General features: G+C 38.1%; 1 protein-coding gene across 3 annotated transcripts in view; it reads left to right on the top strand.

Annotated features, from left to right (window-relative positions):
- The window catches only part of SUGT1 (SGT1 homolog, MIS12 kinetochore complex assembly cochaperone), a 52,601-nt gene that overhangs the window by 13,893 nt on the left and 12,727 nt on the right, over positions 1-25,981 (top strand). For all 3 annotated transcript variants that reach the window (XM_070380221.1, XM_005903833.3, XM_070380222.1), the window contains 4 exons: positions 466-562; positions 2,267-2,374; positions 12,759-12,849; positions 16,865-17,046. In XM_070380221.1, coding sequence (XP_070236322.1) covers positions 466-562; positions 2,267-2,374; positions 12,759-12,849; positions 16,865-17,046 — 478 coding nt within the window. The remainder of the gene's footprint in view (positions 1-465; positions 563-2,266; positions 2,375-12,758; positions 12,850-16,864; positions 17,047-25,981) is intronic.

Raw genomic sequence — 25,981 nt, 5'->3', positions numbered from 1 at the left:
TTGCTGATGTATTAGAACTATGATCTGTTTAGAATAAATTTTATTGTTTACTTTTAAAATCCCCTGGCAGTCCAGTGGTTAAGACTCCTAGCTTCTACTGCAGGGGGCATGGGTTTGATCCCTGGTTGGGGAACTGATCCCGTGGCCATGGCGTGGCCAAAAAGAAAAAAAATTAGCCTAAGCACAACACTATTGGGGATACTTTAGAACCTAAAAAATTATGTGAGTATTTAAATCCACTGGAGAGAGTTGGGACATCATCTACCTTATTTTCTCTTCCGTTAGTACAGATCATGTGGAATTGGTTACATAAAATTATTTCTGTGAGCCAGCAGCTGCTTTGCTCTTTTGTTCCTCAAGGTGGAGCTCTTGTTGTTCATCAGATTGTAACTTTTATCTTGACAAAGCAAAGAAGCAACTTTAAGAATTTCCGAAGTTCTAAGTTTCCTTTTTCTTTTTTAATAGGTATGACTGGTATCAAACAGAATCTCAAGTAATCATTACACTTATGATCAAGAATGTTCAGAAGAATGATGTAAATGTGGAATTTTCAGAAAAAGAGGTCATTATAGTCTTTGAGTTATTTTTGATTGAGATTGAATAGTTTTATTTATAAATGTGTGTGTGCGTGTGTGTGTGTGTGTGTGTGTGCGTGCTCAGTTGAGTCTGACTCTTTATGACTCCAGGGACTATAGCCCACCAGGCTCCTCCGTCCATGGAATTTTCCAGGCAAGAATGGTGGAGTGGGTTGACATTTCCTACTCCAATTTGTAAATATAAATAAATTATATTGCAGAATAATTTATAGCAATCTATCAAATATATATCATTTCTTCCTGAGATAATATGGAAATGCTGATGAAAATCTGAAGTGTTCCTTTTCTATTTGCATCATTTTAAGTTTTGAGACTAAGAGTATATATATATACTGTAGGTTATAGCTCGATGTGCGTTGTTTCCTCTTTAGATTTGGGATTTAAAGCAGAACTTGGTTGGTAAATATAAAAGACACATTTGGGAACTTTAGACACATTATAACCACGCTTTGGTTACATTTGTGTGGTACACTTAATGGAAAAGGTCTGCTTCTTTGTTATGAGTTTAACCATATTAAATGAGTATGACTTTTAATAACTTGGTTTCTTAGCATTTAGTGGAAAACCTTGTGATAGAGATTTAAGAGAGTTTGTGGTAGAACTAGATGTTTTGCACAAGAATGCTTTTGTTGTTACATGCTGTACTATTTGGCCCTTGTATCTTGAGTTTCCTTGAGATTTAAATGTATAGTGTATGTTATGAAACATACTCTGTTCTTTAATTAGGTATGTAAGAGTTTCTGTGACGAATACCAGGTTTTGTTTTTTTTTCTTTTGATTGGAGCATTTAGTCCATTTACATTTTTTTTCCTTTTTTTTTCATGGGCAGTGCTATTTAATTTTGGAGTAGAATTGCTTTACAGTGTTTCTGCTGTGCAACAAAGTGAATCAGCCATATGTATACACACATCCCTTTCTTCTTAAACCTCCTTTTGCCTTTCCCCGTCACACTCCTAGTTCATTGCGGAGCACTCGGCTGAGCTCCTTGTGCTGTATAGCCGCTGCCCCCTAGCCGTCTCACACGCCATAGCACACGTGTCTAACCTGCTTTCCCCATTCGTCTCCCCTCCTCTTCTTCCCTTCCCCACCCTGCCATGTCCACATACCTGTTCGCTATGTTTTCTTCTTTATTCCTGCCCTGCATACAGGCTCGTCTGTTACCATCTTTCTGCATTCCAGATGCATGCATTGATACATGATAACTTGTTTTTCTCTTTCTGACTGACCACTATATGACAGACTCTAGATCTATCCACATCACAAATGATCCAGTTTTGTTCCTTTTTATGGCTGAGTAATATTCCATCATATATGTGTACACACACACACACACGTATGTATATATACACATCACATTCTTATCCATTCATCTGTTGATGCACATTTAGGTTACTTTCATGTCTTGGCTATTGTAAATATTGCTGTAATGTATTGTAAATGTATTGTAAATATTGCTGTAATGAACATTGAGGTACATGTGTCCTTTTGAATTATGAAGGACATCAGATTTTTAAAAAGGATTATTTTGAGATTCTTAAATCTTATATTCCATATAAGGTTTTAAAAATACTCTGCAACAGTACTAAAGTTCTGTAATTATAGTCAGTTTAAGTACTTTACCCTTTTTTAAATTAATTTATAAAATGTGCCACTAATTCTATGTTCATTAGTTGTCTGCTTTAGTGAAACTTCCTTCTGGAGATGATTACAGTTTGAAACTGAGACTTCTTCATCCTATAATACCAGAGCAGAGCACGTTTAAAGTGCTTTCAACAAAGGTAAGACCATTGGAATGGGCTGTCACTGGTAATCTTTTCAAAACACAGAAACATTGGTCATCTAATTATCCCTGTGGTTGTAAACTTATAGATCCTTCTAGCCACACATGTTTAAATTAAATAAGAACAGTAGTTTTTGAATAATAGTTTTTCCCCCTCCCCTAATTCTAGGAAAATGGAGTTTAAAAACCTAACCTCAGCAGTGTTTATATGCTTACTAAGATAGGTATAGTACTTCTTGATAAAACAGTTGCCACTAAAGATACAATGATCAGCATCTTCTTAAGATTTGATACTGACAGTGGTTCTTGTCTTGGACTTGTCAGTTTGGTCCATTGTGATACATAAATACTTTTCTCACACTTCCTTACGGAGTTAAAAATATAGACTATTAGAAACATGAATCTGCTGTCTTGCTTTTTAGTTAAGCTGAATTTTAGGTTACTGTGTTATGAGGGATTAATTACAGTTTGAATAACTAATTTATAGATTTCTTTATATTTTCAAAAAGAGTAAAAATGTGCAATAGAATTAAAATTCATGGAATGTATCAGCTACCAGTCAGAAGGTGTAGTAAGAGTATAGTAGGATAGAAGTGTAATTTAGCAGAAAAAATACTGAACTGAAAATCAGAAAATCTGACTCTGGTTCCTTGCTCGCTCTGTAAGTGTAGACTAGTGATTCACATGATCACACATGATCATAGGGCATGATTTCCATCATCCTGTGAAAATGAGAGAGCTGTGGACTCTGAAATCCTTTCACCTGTAAGATTGTGTGAGGGTGTATGAGGGGAAAGAATGATATGCATAAATTTTCTGCATTACTACACCTTTTCTATACACATGTCCTCCAGCGTAGTTGGTTATTTAACTTTTGAGCTGTGTGAATGTTCCACTCATGGACTAGAATCAGGGTTGGCTTATGTCATGAAGAATGATAATTGGGCCTGTAGAAAGAAGAGAGCGTCTGCAGAGGGTTGGAGCAGGAAGTGCAAAGTAAAGAAGCAGTAGTTTTTGCATCTGGTATAAAAATGATATGCTTAAAACTGTTTGAAGAGTGAAACATACAGAGCTGTTTACTTAGGAGGCAGAGACAGGAAACAGTTGCTTGGACGACAGAAAGTGAGAAAAAGGACGACATCTTCTGAAGATTTTAGTCTTACCGGCCCCGTCTACATTGGACAGAATTTGTTCAGTAATATTGGGTGAAATAAGCGGAGAACTACAACTCGATTTGACAGGGAGATAAGTCAGAATATTAGGAGTTGGCATTTTTGTACATCTTTTCTATTGAGAGGTGTTAATGCATGTCTTTTTGAAGTAATTTAAATTGATCTGTGTGAAAATATTGCAAATAACTTCAAAACCTGTTTCCACCTTGTATAATGGAAGAGGGTATTTGGTGACTACACAGGTCTGTTGGCCAAAATCGGGGCTGTGACTAAGCACTGTCAGTTTTTTATTCTCCTTTGAATCTTGTGAGTGCTTGTTGAGTGTAACCATTCCCCAAGGCCCTCTTACTGTTTTCCCAGCTTACCTTTTTCCCCCCTTGGTCTTTTCTTTAAATGCTACATAGCTACTACCCTTCCCTGTATGGTAGTTTGTTTATATATACATTGATTTCCCTTACTTTTTTAAGTCTTCTAAAGATGAGAAGCTGTCATACTTGAATCTCTGTATGTGCTTCAGGGAAAGTTGCCAGATAAAGTACAGGTGGTGGTGGTTTAGTCGCTAAGTTGTGTCCAACTCTTGCGACCCCATGGACTGTAGCCCGCGACGCTCCTCTGTCCAAGGGATTTTCCAGGCAAGAATACTGGAGTAGGTTGCCATTTCCTTCTCCAGGGGATCTTCCTGACCCAGGAATCGAACCCGGGTCTCCTGCATTGCAGGCAGATTCTTTACCAACTGAGTTATGAGGGAAGCCCTAAAGTACAGGATGAGCAATTAGCTTTTACATACAGTAAATAGTTTTAAGATACAAATATGTTCCATTTGCTAAATTTGGCAATCCTAGCCCTGTACACTGTATGTTGTGAGTAGGTGGTCAGTAATTGTTCAGAGAATGAATTTAAATTGGGTTCTGATATTGGCCTTAACAAGTTTGCAGAGTGTAGTAAGTGCCTTCATTCTTAGGTTTACAGGTAAAAAGAAACTGAGGTTCATGGATTTTAAATGCTTTCCCCAAGTTTCAGGTTACTGAATTGTTCAGCATGGCCCAGGAAGAATACTTAGATTTTTGTTTCTTTTCTTAGGTTTGTCTAAGTTCTGGACTAAAGAATTTAGATTTGAGGGATATATTCTGGAGGATGATTATTTTTACTGTCCTAACCCAGAGTAATATATTTTACTTTGTTAAGCTATCTGTTTTTAAGCTGTGTTTTATGGGAAACAAATGGAAAGAATTGTACCTAATTAGATCCTAAGGGAAATGACATTTTTGAATCCTTTTTTATACAGCAGAGGGAGTCAGTATTAAAATACTGAAAATAACATCTTTCTCTGGGTTACTGAGGCTTATTTATTGATGTCACTAGAAGGGAAAAATAGTAATTTTCTTTTCATATGTTTGCAGGTGGATTGAGAAAAGGGTACATTTTGCTTGGGAAAATCTGCTTGATACTAGAGATTCTGTAAAATCTGTGGTTTTAAAAGGGCTGTTTCTTTGCCTTTTGAGAATCCTGTTTTCTTTCCCATCTTCAAATAAATAGTGCATGTTGCATATTTATGTATAACTGTTGGTTAAGTGTTATTCAAGTGAAATATAATTTGCAATGAAGATGGGAAGAGTTAGTACCCTTCAATTATTGAAATAGCATTTCTTAACTATTTTTTTTTTTTGCCATGCCACACGGCTTGCAGGATTTTAGTTCCTTGACCAGGGATTGAACCTGGCCCCAGCAGTGAAAGCGCCAAGTCCTAACCACTGGACTGCCAGGGAATTTCCCTTAGCTAAATATTTTACAGTATAGTATGTAATGTCCTTTTTTAAAGTCAGAATTCATATATATATATATATATTTTAGTACCACTGATAGTTATTTCTACCTTCTACTGAATACCAGCTTACATATCTGCCTGCTGATCCATTTTTTTTAATTAAGAAACTAATTTTTTAATTTCATTTTGTTAATCTCATGACAGTATTCTCTCAACACAACCACAGGATTTATCTTCAGTAACAGCTATGCTGTAAAATACTCATTTTAAAGGTTAATATTCACTCCAAGGAAAATTGCTGTTGCAGAAATGTTCTTGTGTTCCTATTTTTAGTCAGAGTAATTTTTAGTATTATGTCAATAAAATATGAAGCTTTTAACTGGAATTGTGGGAAATAAAGATGTGTGTCTTAGAGACAGGTAGCCAGCCTCCTTCTCCCTTCTTAACCCACTAAAATTTTACAAGTTTTAGTATTTTTTTTTAAATATTCATGAAAGAATCTTAATTATGATATGAAGGGATTGGAGGTGTCTGGTCAAGACAGTCCTTCCAGTGAATGTTCAGGGTTGATTTCCTTTAGGATTGACTGGTTTGATCTCCTTACAGCCCAAGGGACTCTCAAGAGGCTTCTCCAGCACCACAGTTCAAAAACATGAGTTCTTCAGTGTTCAGCTTCTTTATGGTCCAACTCTCACATCCATGTATGACTACTGGAAAAACCATAGCTTTAACTATATAGACCTTTGTCAGCAAAGTGATGTCTTTGCTTTTTAATACTCTTGTCTAGGTTTGCAATAGCTTTCCTTCCAAGGACCAAGCATCATTTAATTTCATGGCTGCAGTCACCATCTGCAGGGATTTTGGAACCCAAGAAAAGAAAATCTGTCACTGCTTCCACTTTTTCCCCATATATATCCCTTGCTTGATGGGACCAGATGCCATGATCTTAGTTTTTGAATGCTGAGGTTTTTTTAAAAAAATTGATTTTAATTGGAGGCTAATTACTTTACAATATTGTATTGGTTTTGCCATACGTTGACATGAATCTGCCATGGGTGTACGTGTGTTCCCCATCCTGAACCCCCCCCCCACCTCCCTCCCATCCCATCCCTCTGGGTCATCCCAGCACACCAGCCCCGAGCACCCTGTCTCATGCATTGAACCTGGGCTGGTGATCTGTTTCACATATGATAATATATATGTTTCAATGCTATTCTCTCAGATCATTCCACCCTCGCTTTCTCCCATAGAGTCCAAAAGTCTGTTCTTTATATCTGTGTCTCTTTTGCTGTCTCACATATAGGGTCATCATTACCACCTTTCTAAATTCCATATATATGCGTTAATATTACTGTGTTGATGTTAAGCCAGCTTTTTCACTCTCCTCTTCTACGCTCATCAAGAGGCTCTTCAGTTCCTCTTCACTTTCTTAATAGGTAGGCCCTATTAATTCCATTTTACATGAGAAACTAGGCCTCAGTGAGATTTGTCATATGTCCAACAAGTGACACCTGTTTGACTCATCTCTCTCAGAATTACACTACTGGCTGTTTTTGACTTGTTCACAACTTCTGCTTATGTGGCTCCCTCCTCTCTAAAATGTGGATGGTTTTCCTATTACAGGGTTTTTCTGTTGAGTGAGGTACATGAAGCATGTAGTACCTAGGGCATGTAATAAGTACTCAATAAGTATTGCTGCTGTTATTTAATTTTCATTATTTAGATTTTTATTTGGGTTGTAAAATCAGTAAATGCACATCATAGAAAATCTGGAAAAATATCAGGGAGCTGAGAAAGTAATGTCTCATTACTGATGACATTTTGGCAAACTTCCTTCCAGATAATTAGGTATTTCTCAAAACTTAGGTCTGTTGCTTACAGAATGGACACTGGAATTTTTTGTTTATAGGAGTGTCTCTTCTGATTGATTTCTTCCAAGAAGAATCAAGGTGGTGAGGGGCCCTATGCACCAGCACAGTGCCTGGCTCACAGTAGGCACTCAGTACTTATTTGAACTGTGCTGTTAGAACATTGGGGAAGGTTATTCATGCATTACCATCCTTTGCACTAAAAACATTATAAAATGATTTGAAAATAAAAATAAAGACAGTAGATGTGCATTCTGGCCTCAGGGAGACTGAGCTATTCTAAGAGTTTTGATACAGAAGTTAAATGTGCAAAGAGCTGAGTGAGAGAACATTGGGAAAGCTGCGTTCTAAAGATCAGGGAACCCTAATGACTGCATCTTTGAAACAGATGGTTCCCAAAAGTTTGCCAAAAAAAAAAAAAAAAAACTTTACCAGTAAGCTGCACAGCTCTCTAGTCTCTGGTAAAGATTCCTTCACCATCAATCTGTAATAGTAAAGACTCACCTTTTTTTAAGAAGATGGTCTCTGGATGCTGTGACCCTTTAGAAGTAATGGCTTTTCTTTAAATCTAAAGTTCCTTTCATTGGAAAAAATTAAATTTTCTTCTGTGTAAAGGAGAGCTTAGAAATGGGTGGTAGTACACATGCTATTGAACACTGACAACCCAACACACAGGGATTCTTACTAGTAGTCTGTGAATGCTGCTTGGGACCTTGTGGCACATTGAAAGCCTTCTCTGTGCCTGTGAGAGCTGCATTCACGCAAATCATCAAGGTTTTAAGTTATCTTTAAATTACTTTTGACTTAAATGAGTAGAATGGCTGATTAATAGTCCCAGTAAAAATATCTGAAGTTGGACTGGTGGTATTTTGAAAAGTATCTGGCAGAATCACGTTTAAGAACATCGGTTCAGTTCAGTCGCTCAGTCGTGTCCGACTCTTTGCCACCCCATGGACTGCAGCACGCCAGGCCTCCCTGTCCATCACCAACTCCTGAAGTTCACTCAAACTCACGTCCATATGTAAGCATTAAAAGTGAAGTAGATAAAAAAGGAATTCATAGGAAATTAGTCTCTCCCCTTTTGCCTTTTAAGAAAGCCGCTTTAAATGCTTTATTCTGTGCATTTCTTTTAATGAATGGAGTAAGTATAATTTCGAGTTCAAGTCAGCTTGTCTCAGTTGAAATAGGTTGTTACTTAGAGCTTTGACTTGGGCTTTATAAAGGCCTCTTTGTTCATAATGCACAATTACTCAGGTTGTAGTGGCTTTCAGAGATGCCAATGCTAGTGTGTGCTGCTATTCAGGTGAAGCGAGGGACTTTTTATAGACAGTTCTTAGTACAGGAAAACGTGGTGTGAGCATGGGGTGCCCCATGGCTGAAGTTAGTTAAGGATACTGGTGATGTACACACTGCTTGTGAAGTCTTCATTTCTAGATAAGTTGAAAATTAAAGGAGTAAGATGCAGTTTTAAATTTTACTATAATACTAATAGTCCTTTTCAGTAATTTTTTGTGTCATTGCTGACTGTTGGATTTCCGTCCCTTTTTGATAAAGATTGCAACAGTGACAACTGAAAATGACCAGAGTCCTCATACTGGGTGTGAGGAAATAGTGGCAGTATTTCGCTTTATGCACATTAAGTCATAGTTCACTTTACAGAATTCTGGAGATCCTTGTAAATGTTTGTTTTTATGCATGTAGAATTTAAATACGTGTGTTACATTTAAAAGACTGATTGTTTTGCTTCTTTTCCAGTGAGATTTGTTTCATGTTTTCTCTCATGAAAACATTTTTGTTACATTTCTGGGCACCCTAAGAAAATACTCAGTCCACACCCCTTTTATACCCATCACTTCATATCTGACTGAAAATACTGACAGATTACTGTTAGTGTTTTCTTAAAATATTTTAAAATGAAGATTTTAAGGATTTTCTCCCTAAACTCTTTTGGTAGAAAGATTACCAGCAATTGCTACTTTAAATGATTAATCTTCACCAAAGAGATCAAAGAACCAAAGTGGACATAATAGGCTTGTCTTTTGGGTGTTTTTCTTACTTAAAAAGTCGTGATTATTTTCTTAGAAAAAACATTAGAATATAAAATTCTAACTTGATTCTTAAAACTATTTGCATAATGGTTATTACTGTGTTTACCAGCACTATAAATGCTGATTTCTGCTAGGCTCAAATTGGGGCTGAGCATTATTTGAATAAGGAGAATGTAAGGTGATAAGTGCTCTGTGAGTGTGTGTGAGGGCTAACACAGTGCTCTGTGAGTGTATGTTAGGTAGATTCTAGGGGACCAGGCTTGATTAGAGAGTAAAAGATGCTTTTAGGGAGCTCTTAACATTTCACTGTAATAAGCGGCCTTAGTTTAGCCCTCAGAAGTCTTCATAGTCTGTCTTGCACCTTTTTTTTCCGTCTATTTTTCACTGCTTTAACGAAAATCCTGGACTTGAGGCAAACTGGTCTTCTCTTTGCTGCCTGATGACATTGTCCTTTCTTACCTTGGGGCTCTAGTTTTTGGCAGTTCCCTTTGCTTCTGGAGACCCTTGCCATCACTGTAAATGCTCCTGCCTCTCACAGCCCTCAAGGTGCCTGGAAACCTTCCTGTTCACAGCCAGTGTGATCTCTCCTGAGTGTTTAGAACATTTAGTTGCCTTTCTTCAAGTGCTTCACACACTAGTGAGTGGTCAGGGATGACCACATATTATTTTTTAATATGTAAAAAATCCCTCACATTCCTGAAGACTATACCTTGCTCGTGGTAGATGTTTGATGATTATTGAACCAGTGATTGTAAAAATGTTATCATTACTTGTGTTATCAAAGCAGGCCCATTTACCCAATGCACAGTAAGGCAAACACTAAGACACTGATATTTGCAGAAGAGAACGAGTTTATTCATGAGGCAGCTGAATGAAGAGACAGGAGAACAACAACAAAAAATCTTATATCTGCCTTTCCAGAGGCGACAGACTTGGGATATTTATGGGATAAAGAAGTAAGGTGGTCTGAGGGGTGGGGGAAGGGAAGGATGATGAAGTGAAGTCATTGGTGTCCTGGATAGGCATATCTGAGTCACACGTTTCTTCATGAGATGCATGTTCAGAAAATGGCATTAGCATGATCTGAGGGTGACATTTTTTGGCCCTCTGAGGTCAAACTCATGGAGGCCCAGTTGAATGGTCAGTGGTCTTGACCAGTTTTAACTGGGCATGACTAGCTCTATGTTCCAGAAAGAGTTACCATTACTGTTGTGTGTTAGTTACTCAGTCATGTCTGACCCTTCACAACGCCATGGACTGTAGCCCCCCACCAGGCTCCTCTGTCCATGGGATTCTCCAGGCAGGAATACTGGAGTGGGTTGCCATTTCCTGCTCTAGGGGATCTTCCCAGCCCAGGGGTTGAACCCTGGTCTCCTGCATTGCAGGCGGCTGCTTTACCGTCTGCAAAAGTAATTGTTGAACTTTGCTTTTTGATATTAGAATACCTTCTTATATAAATGTGGATATGTTATACATCATTTTAATGCACATTTCTTTCATTTTTTTTTGCTAATGACTTACTACTTGCTGTTTGTATTTATTTTAGACTAGGGAAATGATGTTAGATAAAAAGAAAAATTAGAGCAGTTATCTTATTTGAGTTCAAAATGGGTCATAAAGCTGCAGAGACAACTCAAATCAAGAACTCATTTGGCCCAGAAACTGCTAATGGATGTGCATCGAAGCTGATCTCTTCCAGCTATGTGAGACGTTGCCGAAGGACTCGGTGTTGACTGTTCTGTGGTCGTTTGGCGTTTGAAGCAAATTGGAAAGGTGAAAAAACTGGATAAGTGGGTGCCTCATAAGCTGACTGCAAATCAAAAACTCATTGTTTTGAAGTGTCATCTTCCCTTACCCTTTGCAATGACAATGAACCATTTCTCAGTGGATTGTGACGGATGGAAAGTAGATTTTGTACAACTGGTGATGACCAGCTCAGTGGTTGGACCAAGAAGAAGCTCCAAAGCACTTCCCAAAGCTCAACTTGCACCAGAAAAGGTGATGGTCACTTTTTGGTGGTCTGCTGCCTGTCCCAATGACTACAGCTTTCTGAAACCATTGCATCTGAGACGTATGCTCAGCAGATGGATGAGATGCACTGCAAACTGCCGTGTCTGCAGCTGGCCTTGCTCAACAGAAAGGGCCCAGTTTGTCTCCATGGCACTGCCCAGCTGCACATTGACAACCAGCACTTCAAAAATTAAACGAATTAGGCTATGAAGTTTTGCATCATCTGCCATATTCACCTGACCACTCACCAATGGACTACCACTTCTTCAAGGATCTTGACAGCTTTTTGCAGGAAAAATGCTCCCACAGCCAGCAGGAGGCAGAATGTGCTTTCAAGAGTTCATTGAATCCAAAGCACTGATTTTTACGCTACAGGAATAAACACACATTTCTCGTTGGCAAAATGTGTTGATTGTAATGGTTCCTATTTTGATTGATAAAGATGTGTTTGAACCTAGTTATAATGATTTAAAATTCATGGTCCAAAACTGCAGTTAGTTTTTCACCAGTGGGTCACTAACATAATGACCCATACGTCAGAGGCGTTTTATATAGTTGGTGCTTAAAGGTGTCTTCATGCTACACGAAACTTGGAGGGTATGCAATTTGCAAGAACAATTAAAGTGACTTCAGTCAATAAAGGCAAGTTACAGGATGTTATTGTTAAGCAAGTTATAATTTAAGGGATCTAACTGATGACTTCCCTTAGTTTTACTTGTTTTGATATTTTTATACAATGAAATAAGTTTTTCTACTTTGAAACAGGTTAATGTACACACATACATAGTAACTCCTTTAGAACAGTTTCTCAGTGGTGGGCACTGTTAGCATTTGGGGCTGGATAATTCTTTGTTGTGGGTGTTACCCTTTATGTTGTAGGATATTTATATTTAGTAGCACCCCCTTGCCTTTCCTCGGGAGCTTCCCAGGTTGCTTAGTGGTAAAAAAAAAAAAAAAAAAAAAAAGGCCACCTCCAAATGCTGGAGATGCAGGAGACACCGGTTCAACCCCTGGGTGGGGAAGATCCCCTGGAGGAGGAACTGGCAACCCACTGCAGTATTCTTACTAGGAAAATCCCACAGATGGAGGAGCCTGGTGGGCTACAGTCCGTGGGGTCGCAGAGTCGGACTGAGCAACTGAGCAGACACACACACAGCCTCTCCTCACCTGTGCCTCAGTTGTGATGACCCAGCAGTGTCTCCAGACATTGCCAAATACCCCTCGGGGACAAAATCACCCCAGTTGAGAACACCACTTTAAAAGAAGAAAAGCATGTGGATTTCTAGACTCTTAATTGTAATTTATAGTGTGTATGTGTATTGTTTTTGAAGGTGGATTTTAAGTAGAAACAAAGTAATTGTTTCAGAGTTCTCCGAATTTAGCTTTTTAATTTAGCTTTGGAAGCAAGGACACTATTAATTCTTATAAAACATTGATAACTTAAGGAAATTGCTTTTTCTTTTTAACTGTTTTCTGTATTTTACACTGAATAATTGATTTTGTTTGGTGTCTCCTCCAGATTGAAATTAAAATGAAAAAGCCAGAGGCTGTGAGATGGGAAAAGCTAGAGGGGCAAGGAGATGTGCCTAACCCCAAACCGTTCATAGCAGGTTTGTTTTCTGGCCTTGATGAGCTTTAGATTCATATCGTGTTATATAGTTGAAATTAAATAGTGATGAGTATTCTTTCTACTTTCATTATTTATGTTCTCAAGATAAAATACACGGAGTATAATATGGTTGCTCTGTAATGAATACAAAATATTTCTTAATGATGGTTCTAACGTCTTAAACTCCATAAGAATACAAATGAATGGCATCAGAGCCCAGAGGGAATTGGAGTTTATTGTTTACCATGTCAGTTTGTGACATTGGCTGGGGATTGTTTTTGTGTGTTGGCCTTTCCTGTTTTTTATGTGTAATAGTTTTACTCTGCTGATATATTTCCCGCTCTTCCTTTCTCCCCTCTTATTTATGCCTTTCTGTTTCTTCTAATATAGTCAACTCTAATTTCCTGGAATTTCAGGGCTTCCCAGAGAAAAGTGTCTAGCACATTTCACTATTTTTCTAAGAGGTGGAGGCAGACAGCTAATGAAGGCCTAAGGCAAGCCTATGAGTAGAATAGAAAACAAGGGTTGATTGCTTAATCCTTTAAGGAAAAGACTACTTTATGTTGGGGTCAATTCTAAGCATAGGCAGTAGACAGGTGTTTTTCTAATACAATGATTAATCTGTGGGACGCACTTAGACCTACAGTCTAAGGCTGTATTTTATAGCAATGACCTCATTAATGAATGGAGAGAGATTACCTTTTGATTAGAGATAATGCTCTGATTTGATGACTAAAATGAGGTGACTTTGTTTCAGCTACTTTTTGATTTTTCACTGCTTTCTTCTGTAATACAGAATACAGCTTCATTGTGGCACCTTGTAGAAAATGCCAAGTTCGCCAGTAGAGCATTCATCTTCAAATTTTATTTTGAAATAATTTTAGGTTCTAATAGAAGTTGCAGAAATACTCGAGTCCCATGTACCCTTCACCCGGTTTCCTTGCATGATACTGTCATAGCTAACTGTAGCTAACCTACAGCAGAGCCAGGAAATTTACCCTCACAGGTAATTTTTTGGAATCGAAATGCTTCAAGTTGGTATATAAGCTGTTTATTAAGCTTCTGTGCCCTGCTGTATGTGAAAGATTTGGTAAAGATGTTATGTGCTTCTCATGGGGCCGACTCCCAGAGATTTTTGGATTGAGGTTTATATATAGCTTAAAGCATTTCTTTAAAGAAATATTTTAAATGTAGTGTCTCACCTAGTTCTAGCAGCAGCCCTGTATAGCAAGTGACCTCGTATTATTCCTCCTATCTTACGGGCTCAGAAAGGTTAGACATCTTGCCTGAGATTACCCAGCAGTTTCCATTGTCCAGGACTAAATCCAGGTCTTCAGAGTCCGGGTCCGGTTCTTCTGCCCCATGTGTGATACTGCTTGTTGCTGCGTTTTCTAACAGTGGGAAGTCTGTGCTGACATGAGTAGCTTTACAGTTAGTTGATGTTAGAGTGAATAAGCAAGAAGTTAGGTTACCTGTCTCTGAGTAGCTCATCTGCCACCTGCAGGTATTAATGTTTCCTGAGATTAAAGATTTTTTTGGTGTTATAGATACAAACTCTTTTTAAACTCAATGCCTTGAATATTCAAGATGGTATTCCTCCTGACCGGTTTTATATTTTGTAAGGGGTTAATGTGCTTGTCAGATTGTTTGACAAGCTGGAGACTGCAGATAAGGGCAAGTTGTTAACCTGTCTGTGCCAACTTTCTTATCTGTAAAATGGAGATGAGAACTGTGGTCCCATCTGGCAAATCAGCATCAGGATTAATTAAACCTGTGTGTCCTAAGTTCTTAATTTACCACTGGCATGCGTTTTTTGTTTTCTTGGCTCCTAGTGAAAAATGTACAAAAGATAGAGATTACTGGTAGAGGACAGGTGGATAGAATTTGGAAAACAGTTTGCTTGCCCTGTATAAAACTGGTGTGTTGTCATTTTGTTTTGTTAGGGATTGGGTGGTGAGATGGGCAGGGAGAGAGGTGAAGAGAAAGGATGGAAAACAGAGTGAACGATGAGTTTCCCAACTCTTTTGAGAAAGGGGATATATAGAAAGGCAATAGCGGAAGAGGGACATGTAGACTAGCATTAACATGTCCTAATTCATAGGGAAATTTTGAATGTTTTTTTCCAAGGCTCTCTAGCTGTACCATCCAGTGTAGTAGCTGCAAACCACCTGTACCTGTTGACCACTTGGAATATGACCAGTCAGGATTGCGATGTGCTCTAAGGGTGAAATACATACCAGATTTTAGACTTAGTGTGAAAAATATATACAAAATATATTAATACTTTTATATTGATTTCATGTTGAACTGATACTGTTTTGGATGTGTTAGGCTAAATAAGACATTTTTTTAGACTACTTGAAATTTTAGAATTATATTTGTGACTCACATTTGTGGATTATATTTCCATTGAATAATGAACAGAACTGCTCTTAACAGTTCTTAGGTAATCTGGTTAGTTTCTTTTAAACTATTTGTGTGTCAAGACCTTGTTTCCCTTGGTCTTTGGGGCAGCTTTGGCAGTGCCCTGAATCTCCCTGGGCTGGTTGCCTCTCTGGCTGCAAGCAGCCTCTGTTTAATCCCTATGTGCCCTCCAAGTAATACTATTTCCTGTGTGCATGTGATGTGGGCATTGACCTCTGGATCATCATATAGTATTTTTCAGCATTCAAGAATTCTTTATTGTTTTCTCCTGTTGAAGTAATCTGGTATTTTTAATGTGGTGAGAGGATGGAGTCTTAACTCACTGTCAGATGGCATGGCAATGTCAAATGGCATGTCATTGTTTTCAGTTTCAAATTAAAGATATAAAGATATAAGTACCTTAGGAGAAGCTGCTTTATACACACACACACACACACACACACACATCAATATCATTTTATGTATTTTTGGCTTTGCTGGGTCTTTGTTGTCACACGGCCCTTCTCTAGTTGTGGCAAGTGGGGGCTGCTCTCCAGTTGGATACGCAGGCTTCGTCTCTTGGGGCGTGCTGGCTCTAGGGTGGGCAGGCTTCAGTAGCTGAGGCGCATGGGCTCAGTAGTTGCAGCTCCCGGGCTCTAGACCCTGGCTCAGTAATTGTGGCACACAGATTTAGTTGCTCCGTGGCATGTGGTATCTTCCTGGACCAGGGATCGAAGTGGTGTCTCCTGCATTGACAGGTGTATTCTTGACCACTGAGCCACCAAGGAAGCCCTAGAAGCTGTATTTTCTAACATTTGTTAAAGCTTTGTTTAGAGAAAGTTTGTTAATGAAGTATCTATTTTAAAAGTCTATATTTTTAGAATTGTTGGTACGATCTTTGCACCTTTTCTGTAAACATCAAAGTTCCTGTATGTGGGCTTCCCTAGTGGTCCATTGAGTGATTAAGAATCTGCTTGCCAATGCAGAGTGCACAAGATTGATCCCTAATCTGGGAAGATTCCACATGCTGTGGGGCAGCTAAGCCTGTGTGCTACAACTACAGAGCCAGCACTCTGGAGCCCGTGGGTCACAACTCCTGAGCTTGTTTGCCACAACTCCTGAAGCCTGCATGCCCGGAGCCTGAGCTCAGGAACAAAAGAAGACACTGCAGTGAGAAGCCTGCACACGGCAAGAGTAGCCCTCAATCACCGCAATTAGAGAAAGCCTGCAGCGGTGAAGACCCAGCACAGTCAGAAATGAATAAAAATAAATGGGTCTTAGAAGTTCCTGTATGCTTCTCACACAGTTTCTCCTATTAGTAACATGGAGGGTTTCTTTGTTAATCTAGTTTTGCATAATGTACCAAAAGTTTACACTATGAGTTATTTTGCTTAAAAGAAATTTACAGATTTTACATTATGCTTACTGATTCAGTCTTTAGAGGTTTTAAATGTTAATTATTGATTTATATATCAGAAAGACATTTATTACAAACATGAAATCTTTAATGACTTAAACTATTTGCTGAGATGTGTACACCATGGTCACAAAGTTACGTGTGCTTGACATAATTGACAAATGTTGATTAATCACTTCTTTTTTTTACTCCATAGATGTAAAAAACCTATATCCATCATCATCTCATTATACAAGAAATTGGGATAAATTGGTCGGTGAGATCAAAGAAGAAGAAAAGAATGAAAAGTTGGAGGGAGATGCAGCTTTAAACAAATTGTTTCAGCAGATCTATTCAGATGGCTCTGATGAAGTGAAACGTGCCATGAACAAATCATTTGTAAGAACATAAACTTTAAGAAAATCTATTATAGTAGTAAATTTCAGAAATTAAAAATATAAGTAAAGAGATCAGATTGTATGTACTGTAGTTGGGAGACCATTTTAAATGGGCTTTGTCTGACCATGTCTTCTTGCTTGAAACTTAATTATCTTTCAAGAAAGTTGGGGACTTGTGGAAGAGGTGAGAAACAAATGGTGTGGTCCACATAAATTTTTTTCGTCAGGGAGTTAGAACTTAAAAGACTTGAGATCCCAAGGTTAGAGTGGGTGATAGGAGTTATTCTAGTCAGATTTATCACAGTAGCTGAGTGAGTGTCCAGTGTTTTCCATCTAGTAGCATATGTAATCTCAGTGTCAAGGATGAGGAAGATAGAAGGGAGACTTCCAGAACAGTGCTGGGCAAGTGGTCGGTGCACTTTGATTATCCACTGGTTTGTTAATAATTTCTGTTAAGAAAATTCAGGCTCTTTGCCAAGGCATGAATACCACCCGAATTAGGCCTCAGTTCTGTAGAACCGTGTAGATTTTGCTTGAAGCTGTAATCATTGGACTTTCACCTGTAGCTCTGGAAGTGTCACTGTCTTCTTTTAAAGCATTTATTTTTACAGTAGAAAGTTAAAGTTAATATTTAATAATTAAAATTAATTAACATACGGGTAATAAGTGTGTTTGAGGCTTAGATATTCCATATCAAGTTACCACGTGGTAACTGATCATGACTGTGCTTTTCACTATTGCTTTACAATTTTTTTATATTAAACTTTTTACATTGAGATAATTGTAGATTCACATACAGTTGGAGAAAGTACAAGAGATGCCTTCTATCTTTTATGGATTTCCCCAGTGGAAACATCTTGCAGAATTAATATTACAGCCATGATGTTGACAGTTAAGATAGAGAACATTTCTGTTGCCGCAGGACTCCCTCATCGTTGTCATCTTATACCCATTCACACCCTTCTTTCCTACCCGTCCTTAGCCCATGGCAGCCACTAATCTGGCGAGTTTGTCAGATACGGAGTTTGCAAATATTTTCTCCCAGTCTGTAGCTTGTCATCTTCTTTTCTTTAGCAGAACTGAAGTATAATTTTGATGAAGTCCAATGTATCAATTTTTGTTTTAGGATCATGGTTTTGGTGTCAGGTTCTAAGACCTCTTTGCTTAGTTCTAGATCTCAAAGATTTTCTTCTGTGTTCCTTTTTTTAAAAAAAAAAATTTACCTATTTGGCTGTGTGGGTTCTTAGCTGCTGATCTTTGTTGCCTCCTGCGCCATCTCGTTGCAGCACGCGGACTCTCTAACTGGGGTGTGCGGGCTTCAGTAGTTGCAGTGCACAGACTTAGTTGCTCTGTGGCATGTGGGATCTTAGTTCCTTGAGCAGGGATCGAACCCACATCCCCTGCACTGCAAGGCAGACTTTCAACCCCTGAACCACCAGGGAAGTCCCTGCGTTCTTTGTTTTAATAAAAGTTTTTCTTACTTACTGCATCTTAGTCCATGATCCATTTTGAGTTAGTTTTTATATGAAGTATGAGATGCAGGTTAAGCTTTTTTTTTTTTTGACCTGTATATGTTCAGTTGCCCCAGCACCATTTGTTGAAATGGCTGTCTTTCCTTCCTTGAATTGCCTTTCATCTTTCTAAAAAATCAGTTGAGCATATTAGCGTTGAGTCTGTTTCTGGGGTCCCTGTTCCATGTTCTGAGTGTCTGTTGCTCTGTTAATAACACAGTCTAACTTACTCTTGCTATTTTAAGTCTTGAAATTGGACTGATTTATTTCCCCTACTTTATTTTTCATTTTCAAAATTGTTTTGGATATTTCAGTTCCTTTGCCTTTCTATAAATTTTAGAATAGATTGTCTAATGTGGAAAGAGTCCTGTTAGGAATTACATTGAGCTGTATACCAGTTTGGAGAAATTGACATCTTTACTGAGCCGAATCTTCCAGCTTCATTTATTTAGATCTCTCATTTCTTTCATCATTGTTGTACACTTTTCAGCGTTTAAATCCAGTATGTGTGATACACCAAAGTATTTGGGTCTTTCTTTGAGTGATTGTCAATGGTATTATATATTTAATTTTCTTATGCATGTGTTTGTTGCTAGTGTCTAGAAATACAGGGTTTTGTTTGTTTTTTAATGTTTATCTCGTCTTCTGTGACCTTGTTGAACTCACTGGTTCTGGGAGATTTTTTGGTAGATCGCTTGTGATTTTCTGTGTAGACAGTCTTCAAATAGGAACAGTTTAATTTCTTCGTTTCTGATATGTGTGCTGTTTATCTCCTTTTATTGCTATACTGATTGACTAGACCTCCCATTATTATGTTGAATAAGATTAGTGAGAGTAGACATCCATGCCTTGTTCCCCATCTTAAGGGAACAACTGTTCAATCTTTCACTGTTAAGTATGATGTTAGCTGTAGGTTTTTGTAGATGCTTATCAAGTTAAGAAAGTTTTGCTCTGTTTTTGTTTTCCTGAGACTTTTTTTTATCATGAATGGCTGTTGACTTGTGAAATGTTTTTTCTGCTTTGAATCAGTATGATTAGGTAGGTTTTTTGTTCCTTTAACCTGTTTAAGTAGTGATTTTATATGATTAATATTATTTTCTTCATGGAACCAACTTTGCACCCTTGGGATAAACCCCACTTGGTCAGTGTATAATTCTTTTTGTAGTATATTATTCAGTTCTGTTTTCAAATGTTTTAAGCATTTTTGTATCTGTATTTATGAGGGATATTGGTCTGTAGTGTTCCTTTTTTTGGTGCCATTCTTTTCTGGTTTGGTATCAGGGTAATATGGGTAATACCTCATAGAATGAATAGGAAAGTGCTCAGTCCTCTTTTTTGAGGGGAATGGATTTGTAGAATGAGTGATAATTTGTCTTTAAAGATTCTTTAAACCAATGAAGCCATCTAGGCCTTGATACTTCTTTTTTGGGGAGGTTTTAAATTATGAATCTCATTATCCTGATAGCTTATAGGACTGTTCAAGTTAACTGTTTCACATTCAGTGACTTGTGGTAGTTTGTTTTTGAGGGATTGGTCTGTTTTGTTTAAGTTGTTAGTATGATTTCCTTCTTAGCCTTTTGATGTCTGCGGGGTCTGTGCTGCTGCTGCTAAGTCGCTTCAGTCGTGTCCGACTCTGTGCGACCCCATAGACGACAGCCCACCAGGCTCCGCCGTCCCTGGGATTCTCCAGGCAAGAACACTGGAGTGGGTTGCCATTTCCTTCTCCAATGCATGAAAGTGAAAAGTGAAAGGGAAGTCGCTCAGTCGTGTCCGACTCTTAGCGACCCCATGGACTGCAGCCTACTAGGCTCCTTCATCCATGGGATTTTCCAGACGAGTACTGGAGTGGGATGCCATTGCCTTCTCCGGCATGGTCTGTAGTGATAACCCATTTCATTCCTGTGATAGTAATTTGTATTTTTTCTCTCTTTTGTCTTTGTCTTGTTAGGGTTTGTCAGTTTTACTGACTTCACCCTCTTTTTTCTTGGTTCCCCCAAAGAATCAGCTTTTCTGTTGATCTTAAATTTTTCCTGTTTTTTATTCTAAATTTCATTTATTTCTGCTTTTAACTATTTTCTTCCTTATGCTTCAGTTCAGTTCAGTCGCTCAGTCATGTCCGACTCTTTGCGACCCCATAAATTGCAGCACGCCAGGCCTCCCTGTCCATCACCAGCTCCTGGAGTTCACTCAGACTAACGTCCATCGAGTCAGTGATGCCATCCAGCCATCTCATCCTCTGTCGTCCCCTTCTCCTCCTGCCCTGAATCCCTCCCAGCATCAGAGTCTTTTCCAGTGAGTCAGCTCTTTGCATGAGGTGGCCAAAGTACTGGAGTTTCAGCTTTAGCATCATTCCTTCCAAAGAACGCCCAGGGCTGATCTTCAGAATGGACTGGTTGGATCTCCTTGCAGTCCAAGGATTTGGGTTTATTTTGCTATTCCTTTTTTTAATAGGTTCTTCAGATGTGTGCTTAGATTATTGATTCAACTCTTTAATTTCTGTTTTCTATTATATGTGCTTATGCTCTATGTTTCCCTCTCAGGAATTTTAACTGTCTCCTACAAATTTTTATTTTATATTTTCATTTTTATTCAGTTCAATATATATTTTTATTTCACTTGAGACTTCTTATTTTAAGTATATGTTCCACTTGAAAAGAATGTATATTCTGCTCTTGTTGAATGGAGTGTTCTGTAGATGTCAGTTAAATCCTGTTGATTGATAATCTTACTGAATTTTTAAAAAATATTCTGAGTGGATTTTCTGTCTTACTGTTCTGTTCATTGTTGACAGAGGGTCTTCAGCTACAATCATGGATTTATTGATTTCATATTTAGGTTTTGTGAATTTTTGTTTCACATATTTTGCAGCTCTGTTTAGTTCATATGTGTTTAGGATTGTTACATTTTCATGGTGGATTGCTTTTTTATCATTATACAATGTCATTCTCTAGCTCTGGTAATTTTTTTGCTAATATTAATATAGCTGATTACATCTTTTGTTTAATTTTTGCATGATATATCTTGTTCCATCCTTTTATTTTCAGTCTGCCTAAGTCATACTTTTTTAAATTTTAGTTTTTAAAAATTTTATTGGAGTGTAGTTGATTTACAGTGTTGTATTAATTTCAGGTTTACAAAGTGATTCAGTTATATATACACACACACATATATTCATTCTTTTTCAGATTCCTAAGTCATATTTAAAGTATCTTTTGGACAGCATGTATTCATGTCATGTTTTTGTTTAATTTACTCTGATGCTACTGCTGCTAAGTTGCTTCAGTCGTGTCCCACTCCGCGACCCCATGGACAGCAGCCCACCAGGCTCCTCTGTCCACGGAATTCTCTAGGCAATAATACTGCAGTGGGTTGCCATTTCCTTCTCCTAATTTACTCTACCAGGCTCTTTTAATTGATGCATTCGGACCACTTACATTTAATTATTGATACATTAGGACTTATGTCTGCCAAGGAAGTTTTCTCTTTGTTCTATATTTCTGGTTTTGTTTTTCCTGTTTTCCTGTGATTACATGAACATTTTTTAGAATTTCATCTTGATTTATCTAGTATTTTTTGGTGTATTTCTTTGTGTAGCATTTTTACTGGTAGCTCTAGGTTTTATATTAGCTATATTATACTTAACTTCTCTTAGTCTACTGATATCATTTTTTGAAACCGAGTGACATTTAGAAATGTTACCTCTTTATGTACTTTTACCTTTTCTCATTTATAATTTCTTAAATATTTCTTGTGTGTACATTTAGAAATCACATCATAAAGAGTAGTAATTCAGAAAACCTAAAAGAGGAAAAGCAAGTTCTCCTGTATTTCTCTGTCTTGTGGCCTTTCTTTATTCCTTACTGTGTTTCAGGGTTCCAGTTTCTACTGTTTCTTTTCTGTCTAGAGAGGTTCCTTAAGGCATTCTTTCAGAGTAGATCTGTCTATGACAAATTCTCTGTATTGGCAAGGATTTCTTTGGGTTTATACTGATTGGGATTTGCTCAGTTTCTTGCAACCACATATTTATGTTTTTTGCCACTTGTAGGATATTTTCATTCATTGTGTCATTGAGTACCTTTTCAAACCTGCCTTCTTTGTTTTTTTCTTCCTGGAACCTGATGACACAAATATTGGATAGTTTGTTATAGTACTACATATTCCTGAGACTCTTCATTTTATCTCTTTTCTCTCTGTCATTCAAATTTATATAGGTTCGTTTTCCAGTTCACTGATTCTTTATTTTCTCTATTCTGCTCTTGAGCCTGTTCACCGATCTTTTTATTTCAAGTGTATTTTTCAATTCTAAAACTTCTATTTGGTTCTTCTTTATATCTTTCTTTACTGAGGTTTCTATTTCTTTTATTTGTTTCAAGCTATTTCATAATTCTTGTTGAAACATTTTTACCCTGACTGCTTTAAAAGTATGTCATAATTTTAACTTCTCTGTCATCTCTGTGTTAGCATCTATTGGTTGTCTTCTCTTATTAAACATATAGTCTGAAATCTTTCTCGTTCTTGGTGTTTTTCATCAGTGCCAAGTGGTACCTAATTGAAACCTGGACATTTTCATGTTATGAAACTGTAGATCTTATTTAAACCTTCCTTCTGAAGTAGCTTTCTCTGATAACCACTCTGGCAAAAGAAGGGAAGTCACTGTTTCACTATAGCCAGGTGGCGGTAGAAATCCTCGTATCCCACTCTGCCTCTGTAGACCCCCCAGGGCCACTCCTTGTTACTGCTGGGCATAGGCAGCTGTTCAACTGCCCAGGTGGTTTCCACTGGGCCCGGTCAACAGAGGAGGCCAGTTCATGGTACCATAGCATGGATCGAAGTCTAGGCTCTTCACGGCGCTGGTCTGGGTGGAGATGGACCACAGTCTTCACTGTGGTCTTGACTGGAGTGATTACTATCTAAAAGATTTCTGTTTTCCTATTGGTCTCCATCCTTTGGCTAGAGAAAGCAGCCTTTTGTTGGGTTTTTTTGGTCACACCCTTTGGCATTTCCAGCTTCTGCAGTTCCAACTCTTGAAAAAATGAGGCAAAAGAAAGCCCAAAGAACTCACCACCATGTTGTTCCTTTGGTCCCAGGGTCTCTAGCTGATTTGTCCTCTTATAGTTGTTATTTAAATGACATACAATGTTTTTAGTTGTACTTAGTGGAAAGAATAGGAAAAAGTATATTAATGCCTCCAAAAGGAGAAAGCAGCCCCCCCACCATCCTGCTCCCCACCCCCCCCTCCCCCCCCCCGGCCACACACACACTCTGCAGTTTGTGGGATCTTAGTTTCCTAGCAAGGGATCAAACCTATGCCCCCTCTAGTGGAAGCATGGAGTCCTAACCACTGGGCCCGCAGGTAATTCCCAGAAATTAGTTTAAATACTGACTTTTTAAGAGCTTGCTAGACAAAATAGTGTGTAAAGTTTCAAAGATATGGAATCTGTGTCCGTTTTCATATAGAAACTTTGCTAATTGTAATTGAACTATGCACACACATAAATAAGCCCTCTGGCAACATTGATCTGGAACATAGCAAGGACTTGGCTTCTGTCCTTGTGGGAATACCAGCATACGTTGGAGAACTGTGGATTTAATTCTAGACTGCCATTTTAAAGCAAATCTTGCAATAAAGTGAGTCATACTGTTTGGTTTTCTAGTTTGTATGAAAGTTACATTTACACTATGCTGTAGTCTGTTGAGTATGTAATAACATGTCTAAAAAACAGTGTAGGTACCTTAATTTAAAAATACTTTATTGCTAAAATATGCTAACTTTATCATCTGAGTCTTCAGCAAGTCGTTTTTTGTAGGAGTAACGTCAGAGATCACTGGTCACAGATTCTCAGAACAAATATAATAACAATGAAAAGTTAGAAATAGAAGAGACTTAGCAGAATGTGACAGAAACATGGAGTGAGCACACACTGTTGGAAAAGTGACTTAGCAGCTCACTTGATGCAGGGTTGCCACAAACCTTCAAGTTGTAAAAAATGCAGTACCTATAAAGTGCAGTAAAGGGAGGCACAATAAAATAAGGTCTGCCTGTACAGAGAAGCAACTGTGTCTCATCTGTAATCTCTCAGTCTAATTGGGCAAGAAGACCAAGTGTACAGAATAAATCAGGGGAGTGCTCAGATGCACTGCAGTCCATGAGAAGAACGGGGAAGATAAATGTCATCAGCAAACATGATCAGGTTATAAATTAAATCTGCTGTTTTCAGTTCTGTTAGGAGTAATTTATTATATAGACTTGTCCCATTTTATGCAGTATTTTATTTGAAGCCTACTATGTGCCAGGCTACTGCATTTAAGTACTGGTAAATATGTATGGTGTGTATGGTAAAGTGTTGATCTAGCATTTGAGTATTGGTAATATATATGGTAAAAATATGTATGCTAAAGTATTGATCTAGCATGGAAGTATTGGTAAAATACGCTCCTTGCCTTTTAGAAACTCTCAGCTTTAGTTTGAAGCTAGGGGTGGAAAGCAGGTATAAGAAAGCAGATCCTTACAATTTTAACAGAGCAGTGTCATCCAATTTATATTAATGGTAATGTTGCTCACCCAGTAGACAAATCTTACGAGAGAAGGTAGCTAGGATCCTAAATAGGGTCAAAGGAGGCCACAGAGAGACGGTGCCATATCAGACTTGGAGGATGACATGTCAAGCATCTCTCTCCATGGGAGAAGAGCATCCCATGCGGAGGAACCCAGGGGAAGGAGCTTGGCAGAGAGTGTGGGGCATTGGCATTGTTTTGAGGCTCCAGTGTAGTGGTAGCATGTACAACTATACATTCACCAATAACACAAGTTGGTTATTTTTAAATGTTTAGGTTTTTAACAACTTACTTGCTGTGATCTAAGTCAGTGATTTTTTTTTTATTGCAGTAAGATTACAAATGGTAGTGGTGTTTAGTCACTAAGTCATGTCCAACTCTTTTGTGACCCCATACGCTGTAGCCCACCAGGCTCCTCTGTCCATGGGATTTCCCGGGCAAGAATGCTGAAATGAATTGCCATTTCCTCCTCCAGGGGATCTTCCTGACCCAGGGATTGAACCTGCATCTCCTGCATCGGCAGGCAGGTTCTTTACCACTGAGCCCCCTGAGAAGCCCCAAGATAACAGTATCTAGAGCTTTATTTTTTTAATATATTTATGAATAGGATTGTTGGTAGCTGTTATATTCAGTGGGTAGTAAATAGATGGCAGATTCTTTCCTGAGACGCTATATCTGTATATGTATGTACGTTGATTCAAAAATAATTCCAGTGTACACTTGCATGTATTTGGCATAGAACATTAAGAGACTCCTAGAGTTCTGTCCAACCAGAAAGTTTGCCTTGCAAAATCTTTATTAAGCCCTGCAAAAGAGATTATATCATCATTTTCCTTGGGAGCCAGTTTCATCTGAAGGTAGTTTTTCCAT

This window comes from Bos mutus, chromosome 12 (genome assembly GCF_027580195.1).
Source record: "Bos mutus isolate GX-2022 chromosome 12, NWIPB_WYAK_1.1, whole genome shotgun sequence".
Taxonomy (NCBI): domain Eukaryota; kingdom Metazoa; phylum Chordata; class Mammalia; order Artiodactyla; family Bovidae; genus Bos; species Bos mutus.
The sequence above is the reverse complement of the archived record's forward strand: the minus strand, read 5'-3'. Positions and strand labels throughout refer to the sequence as shown.